Source organism: Lipotes vexillifer, unplaced genomic scaffold (assembly GCF_000442215.2).
Source record: "Lipotes vexillifer unplaced genomic scaffold, Lipotes_vexillifer_v1.1 scaffold83, whole genome shotgun sequence".
NCBI lineage: Eukaryota > Metazoa > Chordata > Mammalia > Artiodactyla > Lipotidae > Lipotes > Lipotes vexillifer.
The window spans coordinates 329256-356522 of record NW_006799780.1 but is presented as its reverse complement, the minus strand read 5'-3'; the positions used below and the strand labels follow the sequence as shown (position 1 = coordinate 356522).

Here is a 27267-nt window from a genome sequence, read left to right as displayed (position 1 = left end):
TAATGGTGCAGTGGCTAAGACTCCGTGCTCCCAATGCAGGGGGCCTGGGTTCAATCCCCGGTCAGGGAACTAGATCCCACATGCTGCAACTAAGAGTTTGCGTGCTGCAACTAAGAGTTCACATGCTGCAACTAAGGATCCTGCACGACACAACTGAAGATCTCACATGACACAACTGAAGATCCTGCACGTGGATCCTGCACGTGGCAACAGAGATCTCACATGCTGCAACTAAGACTGGTACAGCCAAATACATAAATTAATTAATTTAATAAAATAAAAGATGCTCTCTTGTTGGTTTTTTTTTTTTTTTTTTTTTTTTTTGCAGTACGCGGGCCTCTCACTGTTGTGGCCCCTCCCGTTGCGGAGCACAGGCTCCAGACGCGCAGGCTCAGAGGCTATGGCTCACGGGCCCAGCTGCTCCGCGGCACGTGGGATCTTCCCGGACCGGGGCATGAACCCATGTCCCCTGCGTCGGCAGGCGGACTCTCAACCACTGCGCCACCAGGGAAGCCCATCTCTTGTTGGTTTTGATGAAGCATGCTGCCATATCTGACTGCTCCATGTGGCAAGGAACTGAGGGTAGCCTATAGCCAACAGCCTGCAAGGAACAGAGTCTCTCAGTGTGAAAGGCATTGAAGAACTGAATCCTGCCAACAACCATGTCAGTAAGCCAGTCAAACCTTCAGATGAGACCTAGCCCTAGCCAACACCTTACAGTCTTGTAAGAGACCCTGAAGTAGAGGACATAGATGAGCTGTGCCTGGATTCCTAACCCACAGAAACTAATAACAAATTTGTGTATCTTAAGCCACTTAATCTGTGGTATTTTTACACAGCAATAAATACAGGCATACCTCATTTTATTGTGCTTCATTTTACTGTACTCCACAGATATTGTGTTCTTTACAAATTGAAAGTTTGTGGCAACCCTACACTGCGCAAGTCTATCAGTGCATTTGTTCACTTCATGTCTCTTGTCACACTTTGTTAATCCTCGCACTATTTCAAACTTTACATTGTATTTGTTATGGTGATCTGTGATCAGAGATCGTCAATGTTATAACTGCAAAATGATTATGACTTGAATGCTCAGCTGATGGTTAGCATGTTTTTAGCAATAAAGTGTTTTGGTTTTTTAGACATAATGCTTTTGCACACTTACTGGACTACAGTATAGTGTAAACATAACTTTTATATGTACTAGGAAACAAAAAAATTCATGTGACTTGCTTTATTGCAATAGTTACTTTATTTCAGTGGTGTGGAACTGAACTTGAGATATCTCCAAGGTATGCCTGTACCCATTTGTATGTCATTCCCCATCCCAACTAGAATATAAACTCCACTAAGGAAGGGATCATCTTATTCATCTTTGTATCCTAAATCTAACACAGGGGCTTGATGCTCAGTTAGACTCTCAATAAATATTTATGAACTGTTGTTGAATTGCACCAATCTACTCTAACGCTTCTGCATGTTTGACAACCAAGCTGCCCTAGTTTGACAGCACCACCTGATGGCCTGCAGAAGGAACCGTGACCCAACCTTGCTTCTCTCTCCTAAACTGAGGCAGGTAAACAACTCTGTCTTTCTTCTTTCGTGACACACAATAAAGTTACTCTACTTTCAAGAGTATCTCTTCTGGATATGCACAGGCACACAGCCACTTTTTATATCACTTTCTCCATCTTTCAGTTTCTAATCTGCACCCCCAAAATCTGTCTCATTCTGACACGTTTGCTCTCTCTCTTGATAGCGCCCCTGCTTCTCTCTTTCTTCCCCTGTGCCACCCCAACTTCATCACACTTTCTCATTCACTCATATACAACTCAGAAGCCACCCTAAGCATTGCTCACTGATAAAGCTGATATATCTGTATAAGGAAAAAAAACAAGATCAATTTACAAATGACATTAACATAAGAAAGCACTTCAGTAAAAGTATCTGTAGATCAGATATGTGATTCTAGCACAGAAAAGAGAATCACATTTTTAAACATACGAAAGAATACACATCTGTGTATTCAATTTCTAAAATGGAAAAAAAAAAACTTGATTTTAGGTCTTGATGACTAAAAATTAAGATAAGGTATTAATTATGTTCTAAGTCCTCATGAAGATGCAAGGGAATTCTTTAAAACAATCAGTGATGCTGAGCCGCCTGTGGGTGTATTCTGTGGGTATTGACAGGGTTAATGATAATGTAACTGCTGAACTTTAAGGTAAGTGGAGAGACAGAAGTGAAGGTGAAAAGGCAGTTACGACTCTTCCGAAACCATTTTGCTGCCATGAAAAGGTGAGGAGAATTACAGTATCCAACAGACATTTACCATTGAGAGGACCAACCTCCTCTAAATTCTTCTCAAAGATCTCACACCTCCATGAAAGCGAAACTATAGCTGGGGTAAAAACAGAAAAAAGCAGGTTTTACTCACAAAGAACCCTCTGCTAGAGATTTTACGCTTGAGAAAAACTACATTACGGGCTTCCCTGGTGGCGCAGTGGTTGGGAGTCCGCCTGCCGAAGCAGGGGACACGGGTTCGTGCCCCGGTCCGGGAGGATCCCACATGCTGCGGAGCAGCTGGGCCAGCTGGGCCATGACCGCTGAGCCTGCGTGTCCGGAGCCTGTGCTCTGCAATGGGAGAGGCCACAACAGTGAGAGGCCCGCGTACCGCAAAAAAAAAAAAAAAACTACATTACTATTTTACAATTTCTAGAGAACTAAAGGGCCCAAAGAAATTCTCTATATGATGGGCAGAAGTTAATGTCCCAGATTAGATAAATAAGCCCTTTCTGGAAAAAAAATTATTTCATTATTGCACTAAAAATAAGATATCATAATATGAAAAGATATCAGCATAGGACCATTCTCTTCAGCAACAGTTATAATAGCAAAAAATAATTCAAAAAATATCAATAGCAGACTGGATGAATAAGCCATACAATGGAATATTATACAGCTATAAAAAGGAATGAGGAACATCTTTATGAATTATGGTGCAGTGATCTCTAGGATATATTGTTAAACGAAAGAAGCAAAATGCAGAAAAGTGACTTAGTATGCTACCATTTATCTAAGAAATGGAGGATATAAACATGGTTGTATGTAATTAAAACAATATTATAAAAAGCACAAACATTTTAAATATAGTTACTTTTTGATGGAGGGCATACTATGTAGAAGACAGGGATAAAATCTAAACTTCTCTGAATATACCACATCATAAAGATTTTACTTTGTATTTACTTTGTAAATAATTTACATTATTATAAAAAAATCAAATTTTAAAAAGAGCAAATCAAAAGTAAAATGAAACAAATGAATGTAACTGTATTGAATTAATCACCATTCCACTGTTAATAGGATTGCTACATAAAAAGGAACATTCAAATGACTCAAAACACATCCCTAGTAGGATATACTCTAATGTAAAAAATTACTGGGAAAAAATACTAAACTTTTCAGCAATGATTCTGAGACTGTTGCATGTGTGTTGTGGGATAGAACAAATGAGGAATTATCTTGGTGTTGTTAAGAACCAGGATTTATGTTATGGGAAGAGGAAATAATGTTAAGATTGATGAGGTTAAAGAAAAGGTCCTAAATCTGAACTGGAAGTGTTAGTATAAACTCATGATGCATTTTATCTTTAAAAACATTTATCTTCTGTCTATGTCCACTTAAAAAGCCAGGAGACAATGACCCGTCCATTAGCAATGGTCACTCCACTGCCCAGATCATGCCTCTAAGTACCATCTTTCAATAAGAAGAATTAGGGTCCTGAGAGAAATGACTAGCTCCATAGCAGGGAATGAACATGATGAAACTGGAATATCCTGTCACACCATCAGGAAAACGACCTATCAGAGATAACTAGGAGACAACATGGCTACTTCCAGTTGCCAAAGATAGATGAGTTGAGCATCAGTAGGAACAATAACTGCAACTGACTGGGACACAGCTGACATTTATAAACTGATAAGTTTATAACAATACTAAAAACATCACTGGTTATCTTTGGAGGATGCTAGGGAATCAAACCACTATTTTGAAAATTGCTAAGTAAAAGAGAAGTCTCAAGCATTTACCCCATCTTTCCCATATGAACTGTACCTCAGGATAGTCAAATAGTTGATGAGGGGAGTTTCTCTTTATAGAAGCATCCCGGAAGTTTTGTAGAAAGAATGGACCACAGACTTTTGCAACGCTAATGAATTAATGGATCTAGGCATCAATCATGAAACATCACAAAAACAGAAAACCAGACATTATATGCCTCCTAATGGATGTACACAACACTACCTATAAAGAAGTCTGAATAAATAAGCCTGAATCCAACCAACCAATATACCTCTGGATCTAACTAACAATATACAGAGAATATAGGTCCAGAAGAATGGGGTACATGATACCACAGGACTGTAATCAGCAAAATCCAGACTATGGGAAACTCTGCCTGACAAATGACCCAATTTCTTCAACAAACAAATCTTAAGGGGAAAAAAGAGAAAGGGGTACCTACAGATTAAAAGACACTTAAGAAACATATCAACCAATTGCAATTGGTGGGTCTTATTTCAACATGATTCAAACAACATTTTTTAAAAACAAAAACATTTATGAGCTAATTAGGGAAATCTGAGCATTGTCTTGGTATCTGATGATATCAAGCAATTATCTTAACTTTTATATATGCTAATAGTATTATGGTTGTTTTTCAAACAGTCCTTACCTCAAAGTTATGTGCTGAAATAGTTACGACTGAAATAAGATGATGTTTTAGATTTGCGTTAAAATAATCCCAGAGTAGGGGGAAGAGTGGGTGGTATATATAAAAGAATAGCCTTAATTTTATAACTGTTGAAACTGGGTAATGTTTGCATGAAGTTTCATTATACTATTCTATTTTTGTATATATTTGAACTTTTCCATAATAAAAAAATGTTAAATGATGAGCCTTCAAAAATTGGTTTGTGTCTTGCAGACACGTATTGAGAGTTATGTTCAAAGCTAACAACGTGTGTCTGTGTGTGTGTGTGTCTGTGTGTGTGTGCGTGTGTCTGTGTGTGTCTGTGTGAGTGAGTGTATAATATATTCAAACAACTCTGTGAGGCAGTTACTTCTACGATCCTCCTTAGACAGAGGAAGAAACTGAAAATTAAAGAAGTTAAGCCACAGAACAAAGTAAGTGGCACAGAGATTATAACCTAGCTCTCTCTGACCTGAGACTCCAAGTGTCCAGTGGGAGAAACGGAAAATCCTCTGCATATGTAGGAGATCCTCTACGTAAGTAGAAGGAGATTGGTGTAGAGAATTGTTTACGAGGTGCTGGAAGGTACAGAAGAGCAAAAAGAAGATGGAGATAAAAACTGGAGAAACAGAAGATGAAAGGGTAACATCCAGAGACCAGAAACCGTTAACCCCCTGGGCTGGTACCCACAAGCCCATACTTGTACTCATCAGTGATGCTGGCACCATCACTGTGAAAGTTGTACCACTGCCACTTAGAAGTAGCCACTGCTATCGTTGCCTCCTTTCTCCCACATCCCAATTTCCTACCAGTACCTCCTACTTGCAGAATCTAAGAGTAGACCAGCTGGCAAAGAAGTCTGGAAGATGCAGTTTGCAGGCTTCTAGCCCCCCATAATACAAAGGAAAATATAGAAAACCAGGAATGGAGCTGAGACCCAAGAGACAAATAACCAGCACAACTACTGTGCTGTGCTTCTTGTCGAGTTACAACGTCAAATCGTAATTTTTTGATTTAGAACTCACGTGTGGGTGAAATCGGTGAAGGGAATTAAAAGGTACGGACTTCCAGTTATAAAAAAAAACTAAGTCATGGGGATGTAATGTACAGCACAGGGAATGCAGTCGATAATATTGTAATAACTTTGTATGGTGACAGATGGTTATGAGACTTATTGTGGTGATCAATTCATAATGTATATAAATATTGAATCACTATGTTGTACACCTAAAACTAATACAATATTGTATGCCAACTATACTTCAATTAAAAAAAAAAGAAAATGGAAAAGAAAGAACTCTAATGTGAAGTTTTACTTTCTTCCTTGCTTCTTCCATTTTAATAGCTGCCATGTGGACATTAAGCACTTGAAATGTGCTGATCCATATTGAGATGCCCTGTTAAGTGTAAAATACATTCTGAATTTCAAAGACAGACTCACACACACATATTCATGAGAACCTAGAAGGTTTACAGGGACCGTACGTCTGTTATAGCTGTACCAATCCTTTTGACAGTGTATTATTCCCACCTTACAAGGAGTTAGGCAGCATCTCCAAGGCCACAAAGCTTGTGTAGGGCAGAGTTGGAACTCAAGCCTGGGTCAGTGAGTATCTTTCCATCACACCAGCTTGCCTTTTTATAGCCACCAAGATTAGGAGCTGGAGCCTAGGAAAGGAGCTGCAGCCAGGCCTTGTGCAATGGCTCCCCTCAAAATCTCCGTGATGTTTGAGGCTTGGTATGACTAGGGATGGCTAAGCAGACACCAAGTCATGCCTCCACCTCCAGGTGGTCAGCAAGCCTCATCTACAAAGAATGTTTATAAAAGAAGTACATAACTTAGTCAACTTGGTTGGAACTATTTCTTCAAGAAAAAATGCCTCGGGTGTCCCTGGTGGTGCAGTGGTTGAGAATCTGCCTGTCAATGTAGGGGACATGGGTTCGAGCCCTGGTCCGGGAAGATCCCACATGCCGCGGAGCAACTAAGCCTGTGCGCCACAACTATTGAGCCTGTGCTCTAGAGCCCGCGAGCCACAAGTACTGAGCCCATGTGCTGCAAGTACTGAAGCCCACGTGCCTAGAGCCCATGCTCCGCAACAAGAGAAGCCACCACAATGAGAAGCCCGCGCACCACAACGAAGAGTAGCCCCCGCTCACTGCAACTAGAGAAAGCGTGCAAGCAGCAACGAAGACCCAATGCAGCCAAAAATAAATCAATTAAATAAATTTATAAAAAAAGAAAAATGCCTCACCAGCTTGAATAAGGTCCCTCCAGCCAAAAATGGACAATTTGAGCATCCAAGTATAAGAACTGCAATGGGTTGACACACATCAATTATATGTGTTAAAATAAGCTGCAAGGATATATTGTACAACACAGGGAATATGGCCAATATTTTATAACAACTATAAATGGAGGATAACCCTTAAAACTTGTGAATCACTATATTGTACACCTGTAACGTATATGATTAGTACATCAACTATACTTCAATTAAAAAAAAGTATATGTGTGAACCAAATTGATTCATAATGTTACTAAGCAAGCAAACAGAGGAACAAGTGAAACATCCTTGTTACCTTAGGAGAATGGGAGAGAATCAACTCATTATTTTGATAACTGGAAATAAGAGGGAAGATTGACGCATTTAACCTGCCTTTCGCATATAAATTGTATCCCAGGGAAACCAACTAACTGATGAGAGGAAGTTTTTCTTCTTAGAGATGTTGCAGCTAATAAGTGAAGGAAAGGATGCAACAGGAATATCACCATTTGACACCCCCAATGATAAATGGATGTAAACAAAGATCGTTAATACTGGTTAGCCTCACAGCTAAAAGACAGTCACAGCGAAAACAAACAAAACAAACAAACAATCCAAGAAACAAAAAAAGCAAACATTGCATATTTCCTGCTGTAAGAACATGGTATCACTGAAAATGTATTCTCGCCCCACTTCCACCCCTCAAAATTGAGCATAATTGAACCAGAACTCTAAAAATAACTGCAAGTTTCTAACAAACAGAGAAGGCAGGGAAACATGTTAGACACATGCCAGGAATGCAAAAAGCAAAGTGCAGACTGGGGGAATATCCACAGGACAAACAACCCAAGGTCCTGAACAAAGTAACTGCAAGTGGAAAAAGAGAGAGTGAAGGGGAACCTATAGATTAAGAGAGACTTAAGAGAGAAACCAACCAATCGCAATGAGTGAGTCTTATTTGGATACCAACAAATTGTAAAAATTAATAAGACAATCAGAGACAATTAGAAAAATGTGATTGATATTAAGAAGCTGCTATAGACTGAATGTTTGTGCCCCTCCCCAATTCATATGTTGAAATCCTAACCCGCAATGTGATATTAGGAGGTAGGACCTTTGGGAGGTGATTAGATCATGAGGGCAGATGCCCTTATAAAAGTGACCCCAGAGAGCTCCTTCACCCCTTCCTCTATGTGAGGACACAATGAGATGATGGCTGTCTGTGAACTAGGGAGCAGTTCCTCACCAGACACCGAATCTGCTGGCACTTTGACCTTGGACTTCCCAGCCTCCAGATGTAAATTTCTGTTGTCCATAAGCCACACAGTCTACAGGATTTTCGTTACAGCAGCCAGAACTAAGACAGCAGCTATTAAATTTTTTGGTGCAGAGTGGTTTTATGACTTTTTAAAACAAAGAATTCTTAGATTTTAAAGATACAGACTGAAATATTTGTAGATGAAACAGAAAATAAGTGCCTAAAAGAAACGAGACCATTCAGTGCCTTTGGAGATGAAGCAAAACAATGAAGATTACTGGCAGCAGCTCTGAGTCCCTATAGCTGCGGGGTCCTGGTCAAGCCACTAGAGCCCCCTGCACCCCAGCTCTCTCCCTACCAGTGTGGGGCAGAAACACCGCCTGAGCCCCTCACCTCCTCAGAACACCAAGGATCACTCAGGATAACGACCCCCTGAGGGAAATGCACAGGTTCTTTCTCATCTGCTTCATCACCTTCTAATTAAACCCACTTCTCCCAAAGGACACGCGTACAAACGAAACGCTAGCTCTAATTCAATTTTGTTTCTCTCACAACACTGTAAATATATTCCAGCCACATAATGGGCTAACTACTTTTTTTGAGCTAACCTAGAAACCTAAATGCCAGGTATAACACTGTTTCTATATGAAAACCCTTTCCCAATACCAACTGGATTCTTTACAAAGTATGTTTGTCATATAATCTGCATATAAGAGTGAGCGTTACCTTTTACATTAATCCAAAGCATTTCCTGATTCTTTTTTCGGATTCAACTTTCTCACCTTTGACACACAGAATTGGTTCTAGTCTTGGGCTCCTCCTCCGTTTCCCTTCTTGAAAATCTCAACCAACAAAGGGGTGAGGAGAATGTGCCCGCAACACTCCTACCAGCCATGGCCACCCCTGGGAGGTGAAGGGAGCGGACAAAGCTCCCTTCCCCTCACCAGTTCCTCCCAAAGGGATGAAGAGGAAGCCTCCACGATCAGAGTCAGCCAGTCCTGACATCTCACTGTCCTAGTGGGCCAGATCACTGCAGGCAAAGGTGCTGGGCTTTCACCCAGGTGGCAGCTCACCTGGGTTCCGCGTATGGCGGAGTACATGGGCAGAGAAGCCGACCACAGGGACAGGAGGGCCTGTGGTGGTCCAATGTGTAAGGAGTCCCGGAATTGGCTTTGCAGACCCTGCCTTATAGATTTGGGTGGAAGAGGGCAGGAAGCCTCATGCAACCCTGTCTGCCTAAGCCTCCGGTACAGAGCAAAGCCACCACTTCCCAGAGCACGCACCAGGCAATCTTCACCTGTGCCTGCCCAGCCACTGACAAAGCTGATCCTTTGCTCTGTTCTCTCTTTATTTGGCCATCACTGTCTTGAGTACCACTCTCTCGAGGGAACTGTGCAAAGGAGATATTGTAGACAGAGTTTGTATCAGATCGTGGGGAAAAGAGAAACTTTCAGCTCCAGCTACCTCTCAGTTCAAAACGCTACTTATCCTTCTAAAACATCACCCAGTGGAACACGTTTTGCTTTCCTCACAGTCACCCAGCTTACAGGCCAAGACTGTCAATCAGTTTCTTAAGCTGAAAATGAAAATGCCTCATATGACCCAAAGACCACCTGTGGGTGCGGGGTTTGGGCCGTTGGGTCATTATTGGCCTTCATAAACTGGTACCTTCCTCTCTACCTGGCCACTGCTTTTGAAGCTCCCTCGGCAGAACTCGGAAGAGGACAAAAGCCCCATCAACCCTGAAGTCATCACCTTCCAGGTCCAGAGCTTTAACGTTATTTATGGATCTGATGTCAGAAAACGGCACTTTTCTTTTTATCCATGTTAACCTGTGTGATAGCTTACTAAGAAGTTTTTCTATAAAAATTTCCAAAATTTGGGGTCTTCCCTCCTTTTTGTGACTCACACAGGCAACTGGATCCCTGTAGCTAATCATTATACCTTCTCTAGGAGGAAACGGTGTTAGATTTACAGTGTATCATTTTTCCAACAATATACTACATGTGACAGCACTTGAAATGCCACAACATAAAAACCAACAGAGCTTTTCCAAAATGGCTTTAAGCCCAATTATAGACTAAGGTTTCAGGTTACATGTCTACACCAAAGAAAAATTCCACATGGAACCACCTCAAGCTGACACCAAGGCCCTGGGGTTTTTTGTTATTTTTTATTTTTATTTTTTTTGGTACGCGGGCCTCTCACTGCTGTGGCCTCTCCCGCTGCGGAGCACAGGCTCCGGACGCACAGGCTCAGCGGCCATGGCCCACGGGCCCAGCCGCTCCGCGGCACGCGGGATCCTCCAGAACCAGGGCACGAACCCGTGTCCCCTGCATCGGCAGGCAGACTCCCAACCACTGCGCCACCAGGGAAGCCCGGCCCTGAGCTTTAAAGGCAGAAGCCTGATGCAGGTCCAACAGTCATGGAACCCAAACGCCAGCTTGGGCCTTTGACTGGCTAGATTCTACTGTGTCATCTCCTTTGGAAATCCAATTGACTCAGACCACACCCAGAGGTTTCCAAAGCTTCAGGGTAGCATGTCTATATATAAATCCAGTTAGTCACCCACATTGGCCAAATCAATCTACTTGGAAGTGGGATACATCTTCCAATAAAAAACAACTATGTGTTTCAAAAATATCTAAATCTAAATAGGCAAACTTTCATTTTAATTACCAAAACAGAAATCATAGCAACCACAAGATTATTAGCAGCTAATATTTGTACAGGACTTAACAAAGTGCCAAGTACTGGGCAATATGTTCTACCAAAACTTTCTCCATTTTACATTCTCCACTCATCTCAAAACAACACTCCAGTGTGAGCTAATAGAGAGGGTGACGGTGAATCTATAACAGGAAAAACCTCACCCGCAAGGCCCTCTGATTGCTCCCCACCTCCCATCCTACCACAGTATTCTAAATAACTGTGATTCCAGTACCAGCTACGCTTGGGCATTCAGGTCTGTGTAAAAGGCAATAAAGCTCAGTGGTTAAGAACTTGGGAGTTGGATTCAGACAACCTTGTATTCAAATTTCAGCCCCCACCTTGAGAAATGTATTGTTCCTCTGCAGCCTTGTTTTCCTCCTCTGTAAAATGGGAATGATAATTTGTGGCTCATACATATAAAGTACTCCACAAATAGCGAGACTTTAATAGCTAATGTTACTACGTGTACTCTACACAACTTGTTGCAAAATGTACAAAGCACACAAGAAAATTGGAACCGCCTTGGAAACATGAGACAACCACGACAAGTTTTCTTTCAGTGATGGATTATCCGAAAGCAAAATCATCTCTTGATTTTCATTAAACCAATCACAAGCTTCTAAACTATTTTTCTGTGACCTGTCCCTGAGAAAGCAGAAAGGAGGAGTTGAAAAAAGTTGATGGTAAAGAATAAAGCATCAAAATCCTGAATAAAGCCTGGCTTTTATCTGCCAGTGGGAGAAGAAAGAAAATGGGGGAAAAGCTATTAGCAACCAAATCTAAACTAATCTATATTGCAACTTATTAAAAAGTGGTGTTTTCAAAAAAAAAAAAGTGGTGTTTTCCATTAAAACATAAGTATCCAGACTTCCACTGTAAGATAATGGTGACACCTATTTCTTTTTAATTTTTAATTTAATTTTTACTTTATATTGGTGTATAGTTGATTTACAATGTTGTGTGAGTTCCAGGTGTACAGCAAAGTGATATGTATACATATACATATATCCATTATTTTTCAGATTCTTTTCCCACATAGGTTATTAAAGAATACTGAGTAGAGTTCCGGTCCTTGTTGATTATCTATTTTATACATAGTAAGGTAACATCTATTTTTAAAAATGAACTCCTGAACACATTTGAATATTTTTAAATGTTTTAAATATACATATTCTTGAGTGAAAATATCAGCTTATAAACACATAGTAAAACTCATTTATTAATGTTTTGAGGCTGTGGAGAGAAGGTGTAGAGAGCAAGAAAGTAAAAACTGAGCAAAAATAGAATAAATTGGCTAAGCTAGGTTCCTACTTAAGGAACTTCTCACCTAGAAAGAGTGCTATCACCCCCACCCCCTATCTCTGGGCTCTGAGACTGTGGGGAGAGGGGTCAGTGGGCAAAGAACAGAGGAAATGATAGAAACATGTCTGTTACGCACAATGTTTGTGTCCTCCAAAATTCCTATGCTGCAGCCCTAAACCCTGACGATATTTGGAGGCAGGACTTTTGGAAGGTACTTAGGTTTAGACGAGGTCATGAGGGTGGGGTCCCCATGATGGGATTAGTGTCCTCCTAAGAGGAAAAAGAGAGAACAGAGCTTGCTTGCTTTCTGCCATGTGAGGACACAACAAGGAGATAGCTATCTGGAAGCCAGGAAGAACACTCTCACAAAGCACCTTAATCTCGGACCTCCCAGCCTCCAGAACAGGGAGAAGGAAATGTCTGGAGTTTAAGTTGCCCTGTTTATGGTATTTTGTTATAGCACCCCAAGCTGACTAAGAAAATGTCTAAGCAGAGTCAGGGTAGAGAGTGAACTGAAAAGAGGAGGAGATGTTTTCAGCAATATCTTGGAGGTCTCCACACAAGACACGTGGGCATTCTTTAACATCATTAGTCATCAGACAGGAAATATAAACAATAAATTAAGTGGCCATTTTAAAAATGCCATTATTTTAGAAAATGATCAAAATTACTCATCTCAATTTGAGCTTCCCAGGGTATCTCTAATGATGCTGACCATCTTTTAACACTGGTTACAGAGGGCCTTCTGGGGGATGGTCAGGATATTCTCTCCTGTTCTGTAAAACCTCGATCAATGGGCTCCCTTGCCCTCTGGTTTCCAAGTGTGTTTGGACAAAGATGGTACCTCCTGAAAAGGAGAACAGTAGCATGAAGATACTTACTCCCTTGGCTCCCCCTGCCAGGCCACAGGCCTCCAGTCACTGCATTCTTCCTTAAGACCGCAGCTTAAGGGGGCTTCCCTGTCCTATAGGCTTGGTTTCTCAGGTTCCCATAACCATTCCCTCCTGTGGCTTCTTTTAGGTGGTAACAGCACCCTCTTTGTCTAGTCTTAGGGTGCTTCATCATCATTTGCTGATTTCCTTTCATCTTGCCAACACATCTGAATCAATCCCTTCATTAGATTATTTTTCTTAAACTTTTGTGGATATGCAATCTGTTTCCTGTCCAGATACCATCTTATCAGGTGTCAGGAAGGCCTGGTTGGTTGGTCTTGCCTCACCTAGGTGCAGGGTTTACTTACAGCCCTTTGATTGGTCATCAGCATCTCCCTTTTTTTTCCCCAACCAGAAGTCTCAACCCAGTTCAACAGCTGTCATCTTTCTGAGCCCCTGAATTCTCGATTTTACTTGCCCACTTGGCCCCTAAGTACTCACATGCTCCTCTCCAAACCTGCTGGTTTCCCAGACCCTGGACTCTGTCTTCACACCTGGTGCTACAGGGCTCACTCCCTCCCTCCTATTCTGATTCCTGGCCTTCGCCCATCATAATCTGGTACCACAGGAGCTGTCTGGCCCTCACCAGCATGTCCTGTCCTGCTGCAGCCCAAGTCCTGTCTTGTGTCCACCAGCGTGGGACTCAGTAGAAAAGCATCACCTCTGAAAAGTAGTGGCTTGCTGCGTTACTTTCTGGTTTGAGAACTGATTTACCAAAGTCCAAAGGAAGAATTATCTGATAGTTCTTAAAAATTAGTATGACTACTGAAGAAAGCAGTGAAAATTAGGAAAATTTGCTCAACGACTATAGTTCATGTGTTGGAAGAAAGGGAGGGCACTAAATTGTGATGAAATGAGCTATGGCAGAAAATAAACTAGGGCTTTAATAAAATTAAAACAAATAAACATGGTGAAAACGACTAGCAAGAACTCCAAGAGCTGAGAACTGAATAAGCCTATGGCGTCACATCAGCCCCTGTTTTAAGCTCCTTGGCTTGCAATTTCCCAGCATGCAGGACAGAGCTCCAGCAGGGTAGAGGCATGTGAGGGATTGTGATGACAAAGGAAGACATCAGGAGCTGCAAATCCCAACAAATCCTGAGGAGAATTTGAACCTCAAGAAACAAGAGTGGGCTACGTGGTCCAGCCCTCTCTCCACTTACAGACTTTCCAGCCAACCTTCCAGGCAGACTTCATGGATAGAGATGACAGGGGGCACATTACAAAAGTAAACTAAAGATGTAAACTAAGATGTAAAAGTAAACTAAGATGACGGCAGGGCTGTGACTAGTAGTCCAAATACATGCAATGTGGTACCATATACTCTGCTGGAGGTGGCCACACCTAATTCTTCTGGCCCTCAGACAGTCAATTTAATTAATTTAAAAGCAGTGATTCTCAAACTGTGGTCCCCAGATCAGCAAAACTAGCGTCTCCTAGAAGCCTGTTAGAAATCCAAATTCTCAGGCCCCACCCAAGACCTACTAAATTAGAAACTCTGGGAGTGGGACCCACCAATCTGTACTTTAACAAGCCTTCCAGGTAATTCTGTTGTACACTAAAGCTTGAGGATATTGATTTAGAGAACAAAAATGATTTTTTTTTCCAAAATACCTCTGCCCCTCCCCGAAATAAAATCTCATTCATTATTTACCATAAGGTCAGAAAATTATCTATTTATTTTCCCTTTATATATTGTCAACTTGGGATTATCCTCACTGATTCAGAAAACCATGGAAAGAATAATACAGAAGTAATGAATCACTGGCTTAGGCACACCCTTTTGCAATAGATTGACCATCCTCATTAGGCTTTGCTTACCAAACTTCGTGGATATTCCCTGAACCCCTAGTACAACAGAGTCTGGTACAAATACTGACTGCGTGAATAAATGAGCACAATGAATGGAGGAGATGGGGAGCTGGTGAGGCTGCCTACCAGCACAAAATCACTTGGAAACTGAGAACCTCCTGTGTCTGATCCACAAAATAGTTAAACTACACAGAGATGGCTGCAAGTTGACTGAACTGTCAACAAAGACTCTTTTCTACAACTGGCTGCCTAGTCCCGGATGCCTCTCCAGCCACAACAGCTGGGATGAGAAAAGAAGACTTGTAAGAATCCCCAGATTTTCCTGGGGAGAGGTTCAACCATCTCCTCTGAGGATTTCTGAACAAGAATTACAAAACTGGCACAATATCAGGAGTGAGCATTCTGCAGCATTCTCCTGTTGGAGTACTATTTTTAAAAAGGCAAACAAGAGGAAGACAAATTGCTAGGAACCTGCATTTTTTACAGCAATTGGAAGACAAATCTAACTTCTTACCAGAAATGGAAATCCACATGATATCACTGTACTGCACATGAATTATTAATGTTTATCATTTTTTTTTGTAAATTAGGTATTCAGGAAGGTTCCTGTCGACATCATGTTTGACATCATAATGCTTCATCATTCTAAAAGCCTAATGAGATGAATTCTTGCTAGAAAAGAGAGAGAGAAATCAAGTACACATTTCTGCACTCTGGGGAACACCAGAGACAAAGGAGATAATGAAGATATGGTTTATAATTGATGTACAAAGAGAAAGTTTTAAAAAATCTATTACAACCCCATCACCACTGTAAACAAGACCAAATGGCAAAGACTTTACTTTTCCACCTGAGCATTTTGGAAAAGGGAGGGTGTGTGTTGGGGGGGGGGGGCATGACTAGCAACTATCTCAAACTCTTAAGGTAGAAGAATTCTTCTAAAAAGAAATGAAAGTAATGTCTTTATAAAATTACCTTATCCACAAAAGAATATGGAACATGTGAAAACTGAAAAAGATACTATAACACTGAGTCACACGTCCTAAAAGGATACTATTAAATATATTAAAATAATTCTGTGATAATAATTCTGTGTGGTTTGTATAAATAATAATTCTGGTCTCAAAGCTATAGTTTCTGAGCTCTACACATGCAAATTGGTGTTGAATAAACTGAACCAGCAGTTTTAGTCCAACATTTCCAGCAATGGGTTGGAATGAAATAAGCTCTTATTTGGAAATCTGGTTGATAAAGCAAAGTACGTTAAATTCGTACACAGGTCAAGCCTTTTAACACTTCAGCCAAGTAGCAATGATATTTATACAACTTCATACTAGCTGCTAATAATTGGGACTTATTTTCCCTCCAGTTTTTATTTCATTTGGTCTCTAAGTAGCCTCTTGAGAGAAGTACAAAAACATAGAGAATGAGTTCATTCATTACTCTTTCTTTCACTGAACAAACATGGAGTAGCTAGAGGTGCCAGGTACTAAATTGGGATTCTTGCTACTCTGAAAGGCAAAAATACACAATTTCTCTTAAGCAAACCAAAAAGAGCATCACAGAGTTCACAAGTTGTCACCATTCTGAACTACTGCTTCATGTTTGCAAATTTCCTTTTCAACAGGAAGACAAAGGATCGTCTTTATTGATAAAATTCCAATTTAATTATTTCACCAAATATAACATTTTAATCCCCTGAAATTACTCCTAGTGGTAACTTTATGTGAACTGGTGGGGGTGGGAGGGAGGGGAAACTTAACAAAAGAAAGTGTTCAGCACATACCTTTATAACAAATGTTCAATTAGTAGGTTGTACTGTCATGAGTCCAGGTCTCTAGTTCTTGGATATTCTATCAATACGCAGTTAACATTCAAAAGCTAGAAGAGAAAGCTTATACCTGGTACATAGTAGGTGCTCAATAAATGGTATCTGTATTATAATGAGTACATTATCATATTATATTACATGATTATTACCAGAGAAACTCTACAACTATAAGTAAACATCAGTTAAGCTTCATGTTACAAAATCAGATGCTGTTAAAGTAAGCTCACTAAAAGAACCTTTTGCTCTTCCAGACTGAGGTAAGCACATGTCATCCTTCTCTTCACCCCTCCACTGAGAGCTGACTTTACCCAATGACGACTAGGAGCCTCCTCACACTAGCCACCTCCAGTTGCTGAATAACTTTTCAAGTATTAACTATACAATCGTGCCTTTACCAAATAATCAATGGAACGATTCCTGGTAATTTACTGACCATGTAAAAACTGTGATTCTACCTCACATTAACAGTCATAGAGACATACTTCTTTTCCTCTGTACTGTGGGATGTGCCATTGTCCTTCTGTTTGCTATATAAGGATAAAAGGCCCAGTGGCCACATTTACACAATGAAAAACCTCTTGGATTTAATAGTATTTTGAGAACACACAGGAAGGCACTATTAAAATAATCATTTTTCTTCTGGCATTAAGAAATAAGTAGTGACTGCTTTAATCACTTAATTTTTTCTAGTTCCTCAAAATTCCACTCTCCTGAAAGATGAGATGTATGTGCAGAATGAATCATCTTCAGACAGCTACACTGCACGGAAACCACTTCCCCTCACTGTAGCTCAGCCGACCCTCCTCACTCACGACCCGATTCTCTCAATTATGTCCAAGATGCAGCCAACCCAAAGAAGTGATAAACAACAGGTTCCACTCAGGTCCTCTTCCTCCATCCCTCCGGAAAATAGAAACACCCTCATTCATTCACAAATCCCACACTCGGTCCCTGTGGCTGAGACTCCATGCAACCTGGCTGGTGTCTCCAGGTAAAAACCTGAACACGAGGGCACTATAGTACCGTTGCACCGAGTCTGCACCATTCACCTACGAGCCACGCAAATCCAGCCCGGAGCTCAAATTTCATTCAATGGGACTCGCCACCGAACGCTCTCAGTGATGCCCACCCCTCCTTCTGAGTTGACCCAGCCCAGCCTTCTCCACCTCAGTGAGAAACGGGCCAGCCCACCTGCTTCCCTTCTCCACCCGGTGCCCCAGAACCAGCGCCCTGGACCCCTCCAGGGGTCTTTAATGCTCACATTTCCTGGGCCCTCATCACCCCCATAAATGAAAAGTAAACTCCTCCTTGGTGAAAACCTCCCCAAACCAACCACGTCACGGCCACTCAACTCCGCCGGAGCCCCCTACCCGCCGGACGGGGCAGGCGGCCCCCTTCCAGCCCGGGCCGGAGCCCGGCGTTTACCTTGACGCTGGTGTAGCTGGTCTGGGTCTCGGCCTCCGCGCTGCTGCAGCAGTGGCGACTCCGGCCCCTGCAGGTGGTCGCCGCGGGGGCCGTGGAGCCCGCGCTGCTGCCGCTGCCCAGCTCACCGCGGGCCCTGCGGCCGCGGGCGGCACCGGGGGGCCAGGACGCGCTGCTCGGGGGGATGGCGTCGGCGGCGTCGGTCTGGACGAAGAGGCCGTGCAGGGGGCCCGCGGGGCCCTGCGACACGCTGGTGGTCTGGCGGGGCGAGTTGGACTCGTCCGAGTCCCGGCAGTAGATCACGCCGCTCTGCGAGACGTGGATGCTGGGGGCGCAGCCCATCCCTCGGCCGGGCTCCCTCGAGCGCCCGCCCGCGCCCCCGGCCGCCGGGCCCCAGCGCCGCGGCGGCCACCTGCAGTGAGGGGGCGGGCGCCTTGGCTGCAGCGCCCTGACCGCTCGCCCCCCGGCCTGTCTGGCCGCCGCTCCGTCGGGCTCGCCGCGGCACCCCTCGCCAAGCCTCCTGGGGCTGCGCGCGTCACCCCAACTTTCCCTTCTGGGCCATCTTCCTCCCCGAGCGGGAGAGCGCGCACACACAGCGCCCCGCGCGCACGGGTGGCCGCCACCCTCCCCGCCGCGGCGCCCCAAACGAGCTCCCTGCGCCTCCGCCCTCCCCTCCGCCCTCGGCCCGTGCCGCCGCCCAGCTCGACCTCGCCGGGCTCCCGCGGCCCCTGGGCCAGAGCACCGCCCGCCCGCCCCCTACCTCCTTCCCTCCCGCCCGCCTTCCTCTGCGGCGCCCTCACTCCGCAGCCGCCGCCACTCGGGCCCCGCTGCGCCCCTCGGCCCCGCCCGCCGCTCCCCGCGCTCTCCAGGGCTGAGCAGAGAGTGCCCGCCGCCCGGCTCGGCCCCTGGGGCCCCAGGGCGCGGCAGCGGGCACCACGCCTCGGCGCCCTCCCCTCCTCAGCTGTCCAGAGGCCTCATCCCTCCTGCACCCGTCCCGGGGCCGCCCCCCGGTTCCCCAGCCCCTCTTCCCCTCACTGCACACACCCCGGGCCGGCCCCGAAGGGCGGTGTAGCCTGGGGAGCCCTGCAACAAGCTTCTGGCCTTTCACGAACACGTTGTAACATCCCAGTAAAACACCACGATGCCCTGTAGGGACCCTCCAGACCATGCCCACCCATCTGACTTGCTCGCCTCCCAGTACACTCAGAGCGCTAAGGAGAGGATTTATGCCTCCATAGTCCCCCGCTTCCCCACGCACTCTGAAGGCTGAGCTGGATGGTTGGCGACCCAGTCTTCAAAAGAAGTCCATTCCATGTCTACTCATCATCTGGAGGTCATGCCAAGGGACGGGAGGCCCTGCAGAGGACCAAGCACTTGAACACACAAATTCTAAGATCCAAAGAAAGAACAGAAAGAAGCTGTTCGCGTGGTTCTCGGATTTCTCCTCCAGAGTTTTCACCTCTTCCTTGGGTGTCACTAAATTTTCACCCTGGTTTCTACTCCATCCAGCCTCCTGTTGTCCACTGCTCTGCCTGACCCCCCAGGCTGGGCAGTCAAAACTGCCTCCCCTCACTCCCCTGAGTGAGGCTACACAGCTTGACACGAGGGGAGCAAAAATACCTTCAGAAGAAGGCTGCTTATCATCGTCCCCACAGTGCAACCTGGGTTAGCGCTTCGAGGCACCACTGCTCATTTATTCATTGGTTCTTTGAGTGATTCCTGCCTGCTGCCACAGCATCACATGGATGGTCCAAGGAAGGACTCAACAGTAGAGTTGCTTATAAGGTTAAAGGCAAGAACACAGAGTCCTAATGCAAAGCACAAAGAAGTATCCAATTTAAAATAATTTTTTTGGTTCCTCCCTCCCTTTCTCTCCCCCTAACATCAAATTTGGGAATGACTGGATCAAGACTTTATATTACAGCTTCTAACCTTCATAGAGAAGCAAATCTCAAATTCAGATATACAGAGGAGAAAGAACTAACCTAACCTAGTCTAACTAACCTAAGCTAACCTAAGTCTTCTACTTCTGTTTCTCTTCTAACACTAGAACTTGCAGTCTCTTTAAAAATATATATATTTGATGACATGAAAAAGTGTATCTCTAGTTAACGCAGAGAAAGTCTATGCTATATTTTCTAATGGACAGGCAAATTGCTCACAAAATTTCTGTGCAGGTTGGGTTCCCCAAGAAGCAGATCCTGAAATGGTGTTTAGCAGGCCTAAGGTTTATGAGTAAATACTCTAGGACCCTAATCAACATCTGGAAGGAAAGGAGGGAGGGAGGGAAGTAAGAAAGGGGAGTGGAGATTGAGCAGAGGGAGAAACTGAGCTAGAATACAGCCTCACTAAAAGCCTCAGGCAACCCTGCAGGGAAAGTTCTGAACCGGGATGATGCATCAGAGTTGTCCTGAATTGGGTCTAGGATAGGCCTTTATACTCTCACATGGCTCAGCAGTTACTTGCAGGCCACCACAGTAGCCTTGGGCCAGGTGGCTCTCTTCAGCTGAGGCAATCCCCTTATGAGACTGACAGCTGAGCAGAGGGTGATCTGCCGGCAGCACTCCTGCAGCTGAAGGAATAAGTCCTTCTTTCCCAGCATCGTAGCTTCCACCACAGTTCCCTTCCATGCTCCCTTGTCCCTATCCATGCCTGTAAGAATACCACATTGAACGGTCAAGACTGAGATATAGGGACAGTCATGCATCTGAAATAGGCCTAAGCCTGATGCCTGACATCTGCTCTACTTCCAAGGGACCATTCAGAATCTAGGCAAACATCATCAGAGTTAAATTACAAAAGCATTAGTCTCCATACCAATCCCTGATGCAATGTTAGGTCAGGAGTTACTGGTCCCTAAAGTTTCTCTCTGATTCTCTTATATACACCCATTTCAGTCATTATCCGTCACAGAGCTACCAGTCAATGTCGGCCTTTTTTGACATTTAGAGCCATGCTAATTCTCATGCCCCATGTCTACTCCTTCAGAGTTTTCTCTAGGAATGTGGTTACTATGATGAAAGCTCCCAGAGAAGAGAAAAGGGCCAGTCACTCACTGAGGCCTTGAAGGCAAGAAGACAAGAATAAAACAGAAATTACAACCAATCTTCTGGTGGAGAGCATTAGGAGCTGAGTCATGAAGGGACAAGTCACCCAGAAGCAAATTTAGGAAAAAAAAAAATTAGAAGCAAAATTAAAAAAAAAAAAAATTAAGACTTGAGAGAAGTAAATAACCCCTAGGTGGCTATTGAGCAGGACTGAGCTGCTTTAGTATGTTAACTGCCCATTACTTATTGGGTTGGGACCGGAGCCTTTCACTAAATCTGAGTTTTTGCAGGAGCAGAAGAGGGAATGGGGGAAATGCACTAGCTATAAATTCTTCCTCCCATTCCCAGAGCAGCCAATAGCTTCAGTATCTTTCTCAGACATAGCTTCCACTGCCAATTCTGGCTTAGTGAAAGGAAAAAAATAATGTATCCCTATAATCTCCACCAAGTGTTCTCAGTGGGAATGTGTAACCTGCCCCCATCGCTGGCACAAATCTGGTCACTGAAACATGCAGAAGCGTGCAAGCGGAGGAAAAATGGTTTAACTGAAATCGTTCCCTAGCTAAGCTCTGAGGCCTGAGTTCTTGCTCCTGTAAGTGATTTCTGGACCAATTCCCATGTCACAATTTCAGTGCATTCCACAATAACCGCGAAGTCTACAAGTTCAGACACTGCAGATAAAATTTAGGCTCAAGTTACAGAATAAGGCCAGAAAAACCAACATTATAAAAAAATTTGAGTTAAGAAAATTTAGCTACAGCCAATGTCCAAGAAAGAAATCAAACAACGAAGTAAATCAGAAATTTCTTCTAAACCTCAGAAATGTCCAGGGTCAGCTGAACGGCTTGTATGTTTTATACTGATGTCAAACAAGAGCTGATTTCAGAATTATGACCCAGAAGCACTGCAAGACCCTGAACAATTAAGGTCCCTTCCCATTCTAAATCGGTATAACGCTTCCAGAATTCCTCCAAAGAAGAATAAGATGTGACTAATACATTTTGAGTGATTCTTAACCATAAAGGTTAAAACAATTGCAGCTTTCAGATTAATCTTTAGGTAATCAAACATTTAATCAACCAATCAACCTTACAGAACTCTGAATTCAAACTTTATTCCTAATGGTGGAGCTTACTGGAAGTCTAACCACCTGAGAAGTGAAACGATACAGTTTATTAGGTAGCCTGGCACAGTGGAAGGTTCACTGAACTCAGAGTGAGAAGGGCGAACTTGAAACTTGTGCTGCTTCTTGTAGCTGTGTAACCTCCAGCAAGTCACTTAACCTCTGGGCCTCAATTTCCTACATCATCTTCAACATCTCTAAATCACCAACATTCGGGGATGCTGTGAATTTTTTACTTTCTTTTATTAAACTATTTTAAATTTAGAACAGTGGAATTTTTGACCTGAAAGAGTAGTCCTCAACCTAACTGCTCATCAGAATCACCCTGAGGAATTTGCCAGAAACACAGCAGCTTCCTGATCCCATCCCAGAGACTTGGAGGCAGGCGTCAAGGGCAGGTCCAAAGAAGGTGAGTCCAGTGTCCAATGTAGCCTCTCCACAGCCTCCTTTGGGGGACTAGAATAGAAGCTTAAGTCCTTACAAGAGCCTACAAAATCCTACCTGATGTGGCCCCTGCCCGGCCTTTCTCAGCTCTCTCCCCTCTCACCAGCACTCTCTCTTCTCCAGCCACATTGACCTCTTTGCTCTTTCCCCAAGACACCTAACAATATTAGCCAGGAGCCCTTCCCTCTGCCAATTACGCTGTCAAAAAGGACAGGGCTACCTTCCTCACTTCCCTTAAGTCTCTGCTCAGATGCTGCCTTCTGAGCATCTGAGTAACTCTTATTTATCCCTCCACTGTCCCCCCACCACTCCTGATTTCCCACCCCCCGCTGTTTTTCTTATTCCATAGCACTTATCACTTTCCAATTTATTATATAATTAGCTCATTTATTATTATGTTCATTTTCTATCTTGCCCCACTAGAGAGTAGCCTTCACTATGGCAGGGATTTTTTGGTTTCCTGTTCACTGATGGACCAAATTCCTAGTGCCTGGCATACAGTACATGCTGAAATATTTGTTGAATGAATGAATGATTTTTTCTCATTTCTTCCTTTTCTGTCTTTCTCTTCTCTTAACTGTTATACCTCAAAATGGAAGGGGTTTGGGTTTTTTCTTTATTGAGTAGAGGGTTATGTTCTATGTTTTTGGTTTTTAAAGCCAGTGAATGCCTTGACCTGATAATCCTCCTTTTGTCAATATACATCAGAAAAGTCAAAAGAATAAAACAATAACTTATACAAAGATGTTGCAACACTATTTACAATAATGAAAATGGAGATAATCTAAACATCAAACACTTAGGGAATAGCTCAACAAATTACACTAGCAGTCAGAATACCGCTATTTAAATGTGTATGGATTAAATATTTATATATAGTATATGTAGGTTGATTACAGCTATGGGAAATGCATGTCTATCTGTTGAGGTTCATAAGTGAATGTAAAGTGATATAGATAAGAAGTTGGAGAACGACAAATTTCTTTTTGTGAAAAACTATTTTACCGGGACTTCCCTGGTGGCACAGTGGTTAAGAATCTGCCTGCCAATGCAGGGGACACGGGTTCAAGCCCTGCTGTGGGAAGATCCCACATGTCGCGGAGCAACTAAGCCCGTGCACCACAGCTACTGAACCTGCGCTCTAGACCCCACGAACCACAACTACTGAGCCCACATGCCACAACTACTGAAGCCCACGCACCTAGAGCCCGTGCTCCGCAACAAGAGAAACCACTGCAATGAGAAGCCCGCACACCGCAACGAAGAGTAGCCCCCACTCACCGCAACTAGAGAAAGCCCACGCACGGCAACAAAGACCCAACACAGCCAAAAATAAATAAATTAATAAATAAATAAATTAATTAAAAAAAACTATTTCACCAAATACACAAATAATGTACATGAATGAGCATCATGTTTCTTAATTCTCTCCTCAAAAATATTTAAGCTAAGTATTTTTTTAAATATTTATTATTTATTTATTTATTCGGCTGCACCAGATCATAGTTGCGGCATGCAGGATCTTCGTTGCTGAGTGTGGGACCTTCAGTTACGTCATGTGGGCTCTTAGTGTGGCATGCATGTGGGATCTAGTTCCCTGACCAGGGATGGAACACGGGCCCCCTGCCTTGGGAGCATGGAGTCAACCGCTGGACCACCAGGGAACTCCCTAGCTAACTATATTTTCTTTTATGGACTCCCACTGATTTTTTTTCTTTCAGACAGAAGGTAGAAGATGGAAAAAATTAAAGAAGGAAAAGGATCAGACATAAATGGAGACAGAAATAATTTCTCTGTTTTTTACAAATTTCTCTGTAATTTACAAAGGAAATACAAAACCAGAGGCACAGAGACACAAAGGTACAGAGGCTAAAAGAAAGTGAGAGTCAAAAAAAGACGTGGGAACCATTTTCATGGTGAAATACTCCTACCAAGTGGATTTACAGCTCTTTTAAGGAAGTAAAAATAAGTTGTAAGTTGTATGTTTAACTGTAAGTGTATCACTTTCTGGACCTTTTACCACAGACCAAGTGAAATTCAGGAGAAGGTTTGGCCCACAGGATTGTTTTCCCAAGCCAGTTGTAGAATATGCAAAAAGAGATGCAGGAAGGTGATTCAGCCAACATCTGACTTTTTTAGGTTAACGTCATCAAACGTGGAATCCACTGAACACTGGGCCCTGAATCCATGTACTCAAAAGTGATCTGACCATTAACAAGAACACCACGCGGGGGGCCTGGGGGGGAAGCAGCAGGCTGGATCAGCCCTGGAGAGGGGCCTCCAGGGTCTTCTTGTTACTCATCTTCAGAATTCTCCTGGACTCAAAGAGTCAGGCTATGAAAAATGAAATATTCATTTCCAAAAATCTTGTGAATACATTTCACAAAGGAGCTTCTAGAGCAATCAGGGAGATGAGAAGTGACAGAGCATAATACATGAGCTGACACTCAAGGCATAAGAGCAAAAATGAGCAGTACCGGCAATTCTTTTTAGTAGTTATGACAATTGGGGAAGGCTTGCTGGAGAAGGGGACATGTCAGTTGGACCTCAACCAGAGGTTGAGGAGTTTTCAAGCAAGGGGAACAGCATGAGCAAAGGCACAGAGGCAGAATTTACCTTGGTGGATCCAGAAGACAGTGAGCAGATGAGATAACTAGACAGTGTCTCCTGAGGTGGGGATGGTAAGGTTGGAAGGGGAAGAAAGAAGACAGAAAATGGAAGACTGAAAATTCTCCTATATGTAGTGGAAGTCAGTGTAGGTCCTACCACCCTTAAGGAAACTCCCCATGTGAAAATCTAGATTTAGAAAACAAATTCTTGTCTTGCAAAATAAGTTTGTGTTTGCCAAATGATTAAACATTGGCTTTCTAAAAAAATAGTAGGCTGCATGGCTTTAATGAATACTTTTCTACAGCACTATAATTTTGGGGGGTATTAAGTCAGGGTTTAAATTATTAATTCACTCTGATTTGACTTAAGCTATAAAATATATAAAGCAAAGCACATTTGTTTCTAAATTAGTGTGACATTTCCTCAATGCTTCATGGCTAATAAAATAAAAAAACGTTCAGGTTTTTAAGCAGGTCCTCCTCTATGTGTACACACATTTTGCTAAGCTCCAAAAGATTCCACTACACTATGTGATGCTAAAGTCATTCATTCACTCATTCATTCCATCAATTATTAACTGAGGGGCTACCATGTATCAGACACTAACTAGGCACTGGGAAACAAGACAGAAACAGTCTCTTCTATAGAGTTAGAATACGATGGGGGGATTGGAAGGACAAACAAACACTACAATTCTCTGGTAGTGGTGAAGCTTGTACAGGGATTCAAAATACATTGATGTGATAGAGAGGGGGTAGGTTATGGACGTTTGCTCAAAGGAGATGACATTTAAGATTCTCAAAAAACCTTACCAAAGGAGTATCGGTCTTGTCATCTATCCATCCACCAATCCACGCAATAAGAACACTGAGCACCCACCACTGTGCCAGGTCCTGAGAGGGACGCAAAGAAGGAACATCCTCAGTACCCACTCTCAGACAGTTCTATCAGGAACACAGACACACACCCAGAGAAGTGTGTTAACACTTGCTTTGGAAAAATAATCCAAGCGCAGAGAGAAAGATCACTGTGGGTGGAGTGATGCAGAAGATGTCACTGAGGAGTGTGGCACTTGGAAGAAAGGGCGGTATTTGAATAAGTGGAAAAGAGGCCATTCCAGAGAGAATAATGTGAGCAAAGGCCTAGAGGTGGGCACACAAACTGAATGCTTGAAGAACAACGAAGTAGGTTATTCAAAAGGTGTGTGGTGTGGGGGAAGAGTATAGCATTATTTTGGCTGACAAGGTAGGCTCGGACCTACCAGGGAACCAAATGCCAGAGTAAGGAGTTTGGCAAAATTCTAGTCATTGGGAAACACTGAGGTTTTTTCAGTAAGACTGTACCTTAAAAGTGTGAATTTACTGAGGTGAATCTGGTTGCATATTCAAGAAGGACTGGTGAAGGGAGTCTGGAATGAGGATCAGTAAGGCGCTATAATAATCCAGGCATGGGATAATAGGGACTGCTCTGGATTTGGAGATAGGGCCATTAGGGAGGTAATTACGGTAAAATGAGGTCATAAGGGTGAGGCCCTAATCCAATAGAACCGGTATCCTTATCAGAAGAGGAAGCGACACCAGAGCACTTTCTCTCTCTCTCCAGGCCCACACACAGAGAAAAGGCCATATCAGCACACAGTGAGAAGGCATGTCAGCTTCTAGGTCCTCCACACTAACAAGGTCATGGCCCTCCTTTCCCAGTGCAGCTAAGAATTCAGTCTCTTTGCCAAGACGTCCTTGGGTTTCCCTACAGTCTGG

The 27267-nt window shown here is 43.3% G+C and overlaps 1 protein-coding gene across 5 annotated transcripts in view; it reads right to left on the bottom strand.

Annotated features, from left to right (window-relative positions):
- PDE8B (phosphodiesterase 8B) overlaps positions 1–18667 on the bottom strand; it is a 260688-nt gene extending 242021 nt beyond the window's left edge. For all 5 annotated transcript variants that reach the window (XM_007471954.1, XM_007471952.1, XM_007471951.1 and 2 more), the window contains exon 1: positions 18290–18667. In XM_007471954.1, the coding sequence (XP_007472016.1) occupies positions 18290–18628 (339 nt within the window). In that variant the 5' untranslated portion in view covers positions 18629–18667. The remainder of the gene's footprint in view (positions 1–18289) is intronic.
- Between the last annotated feature and the right edge of the window lie 8600 nt (positions 18668–27267).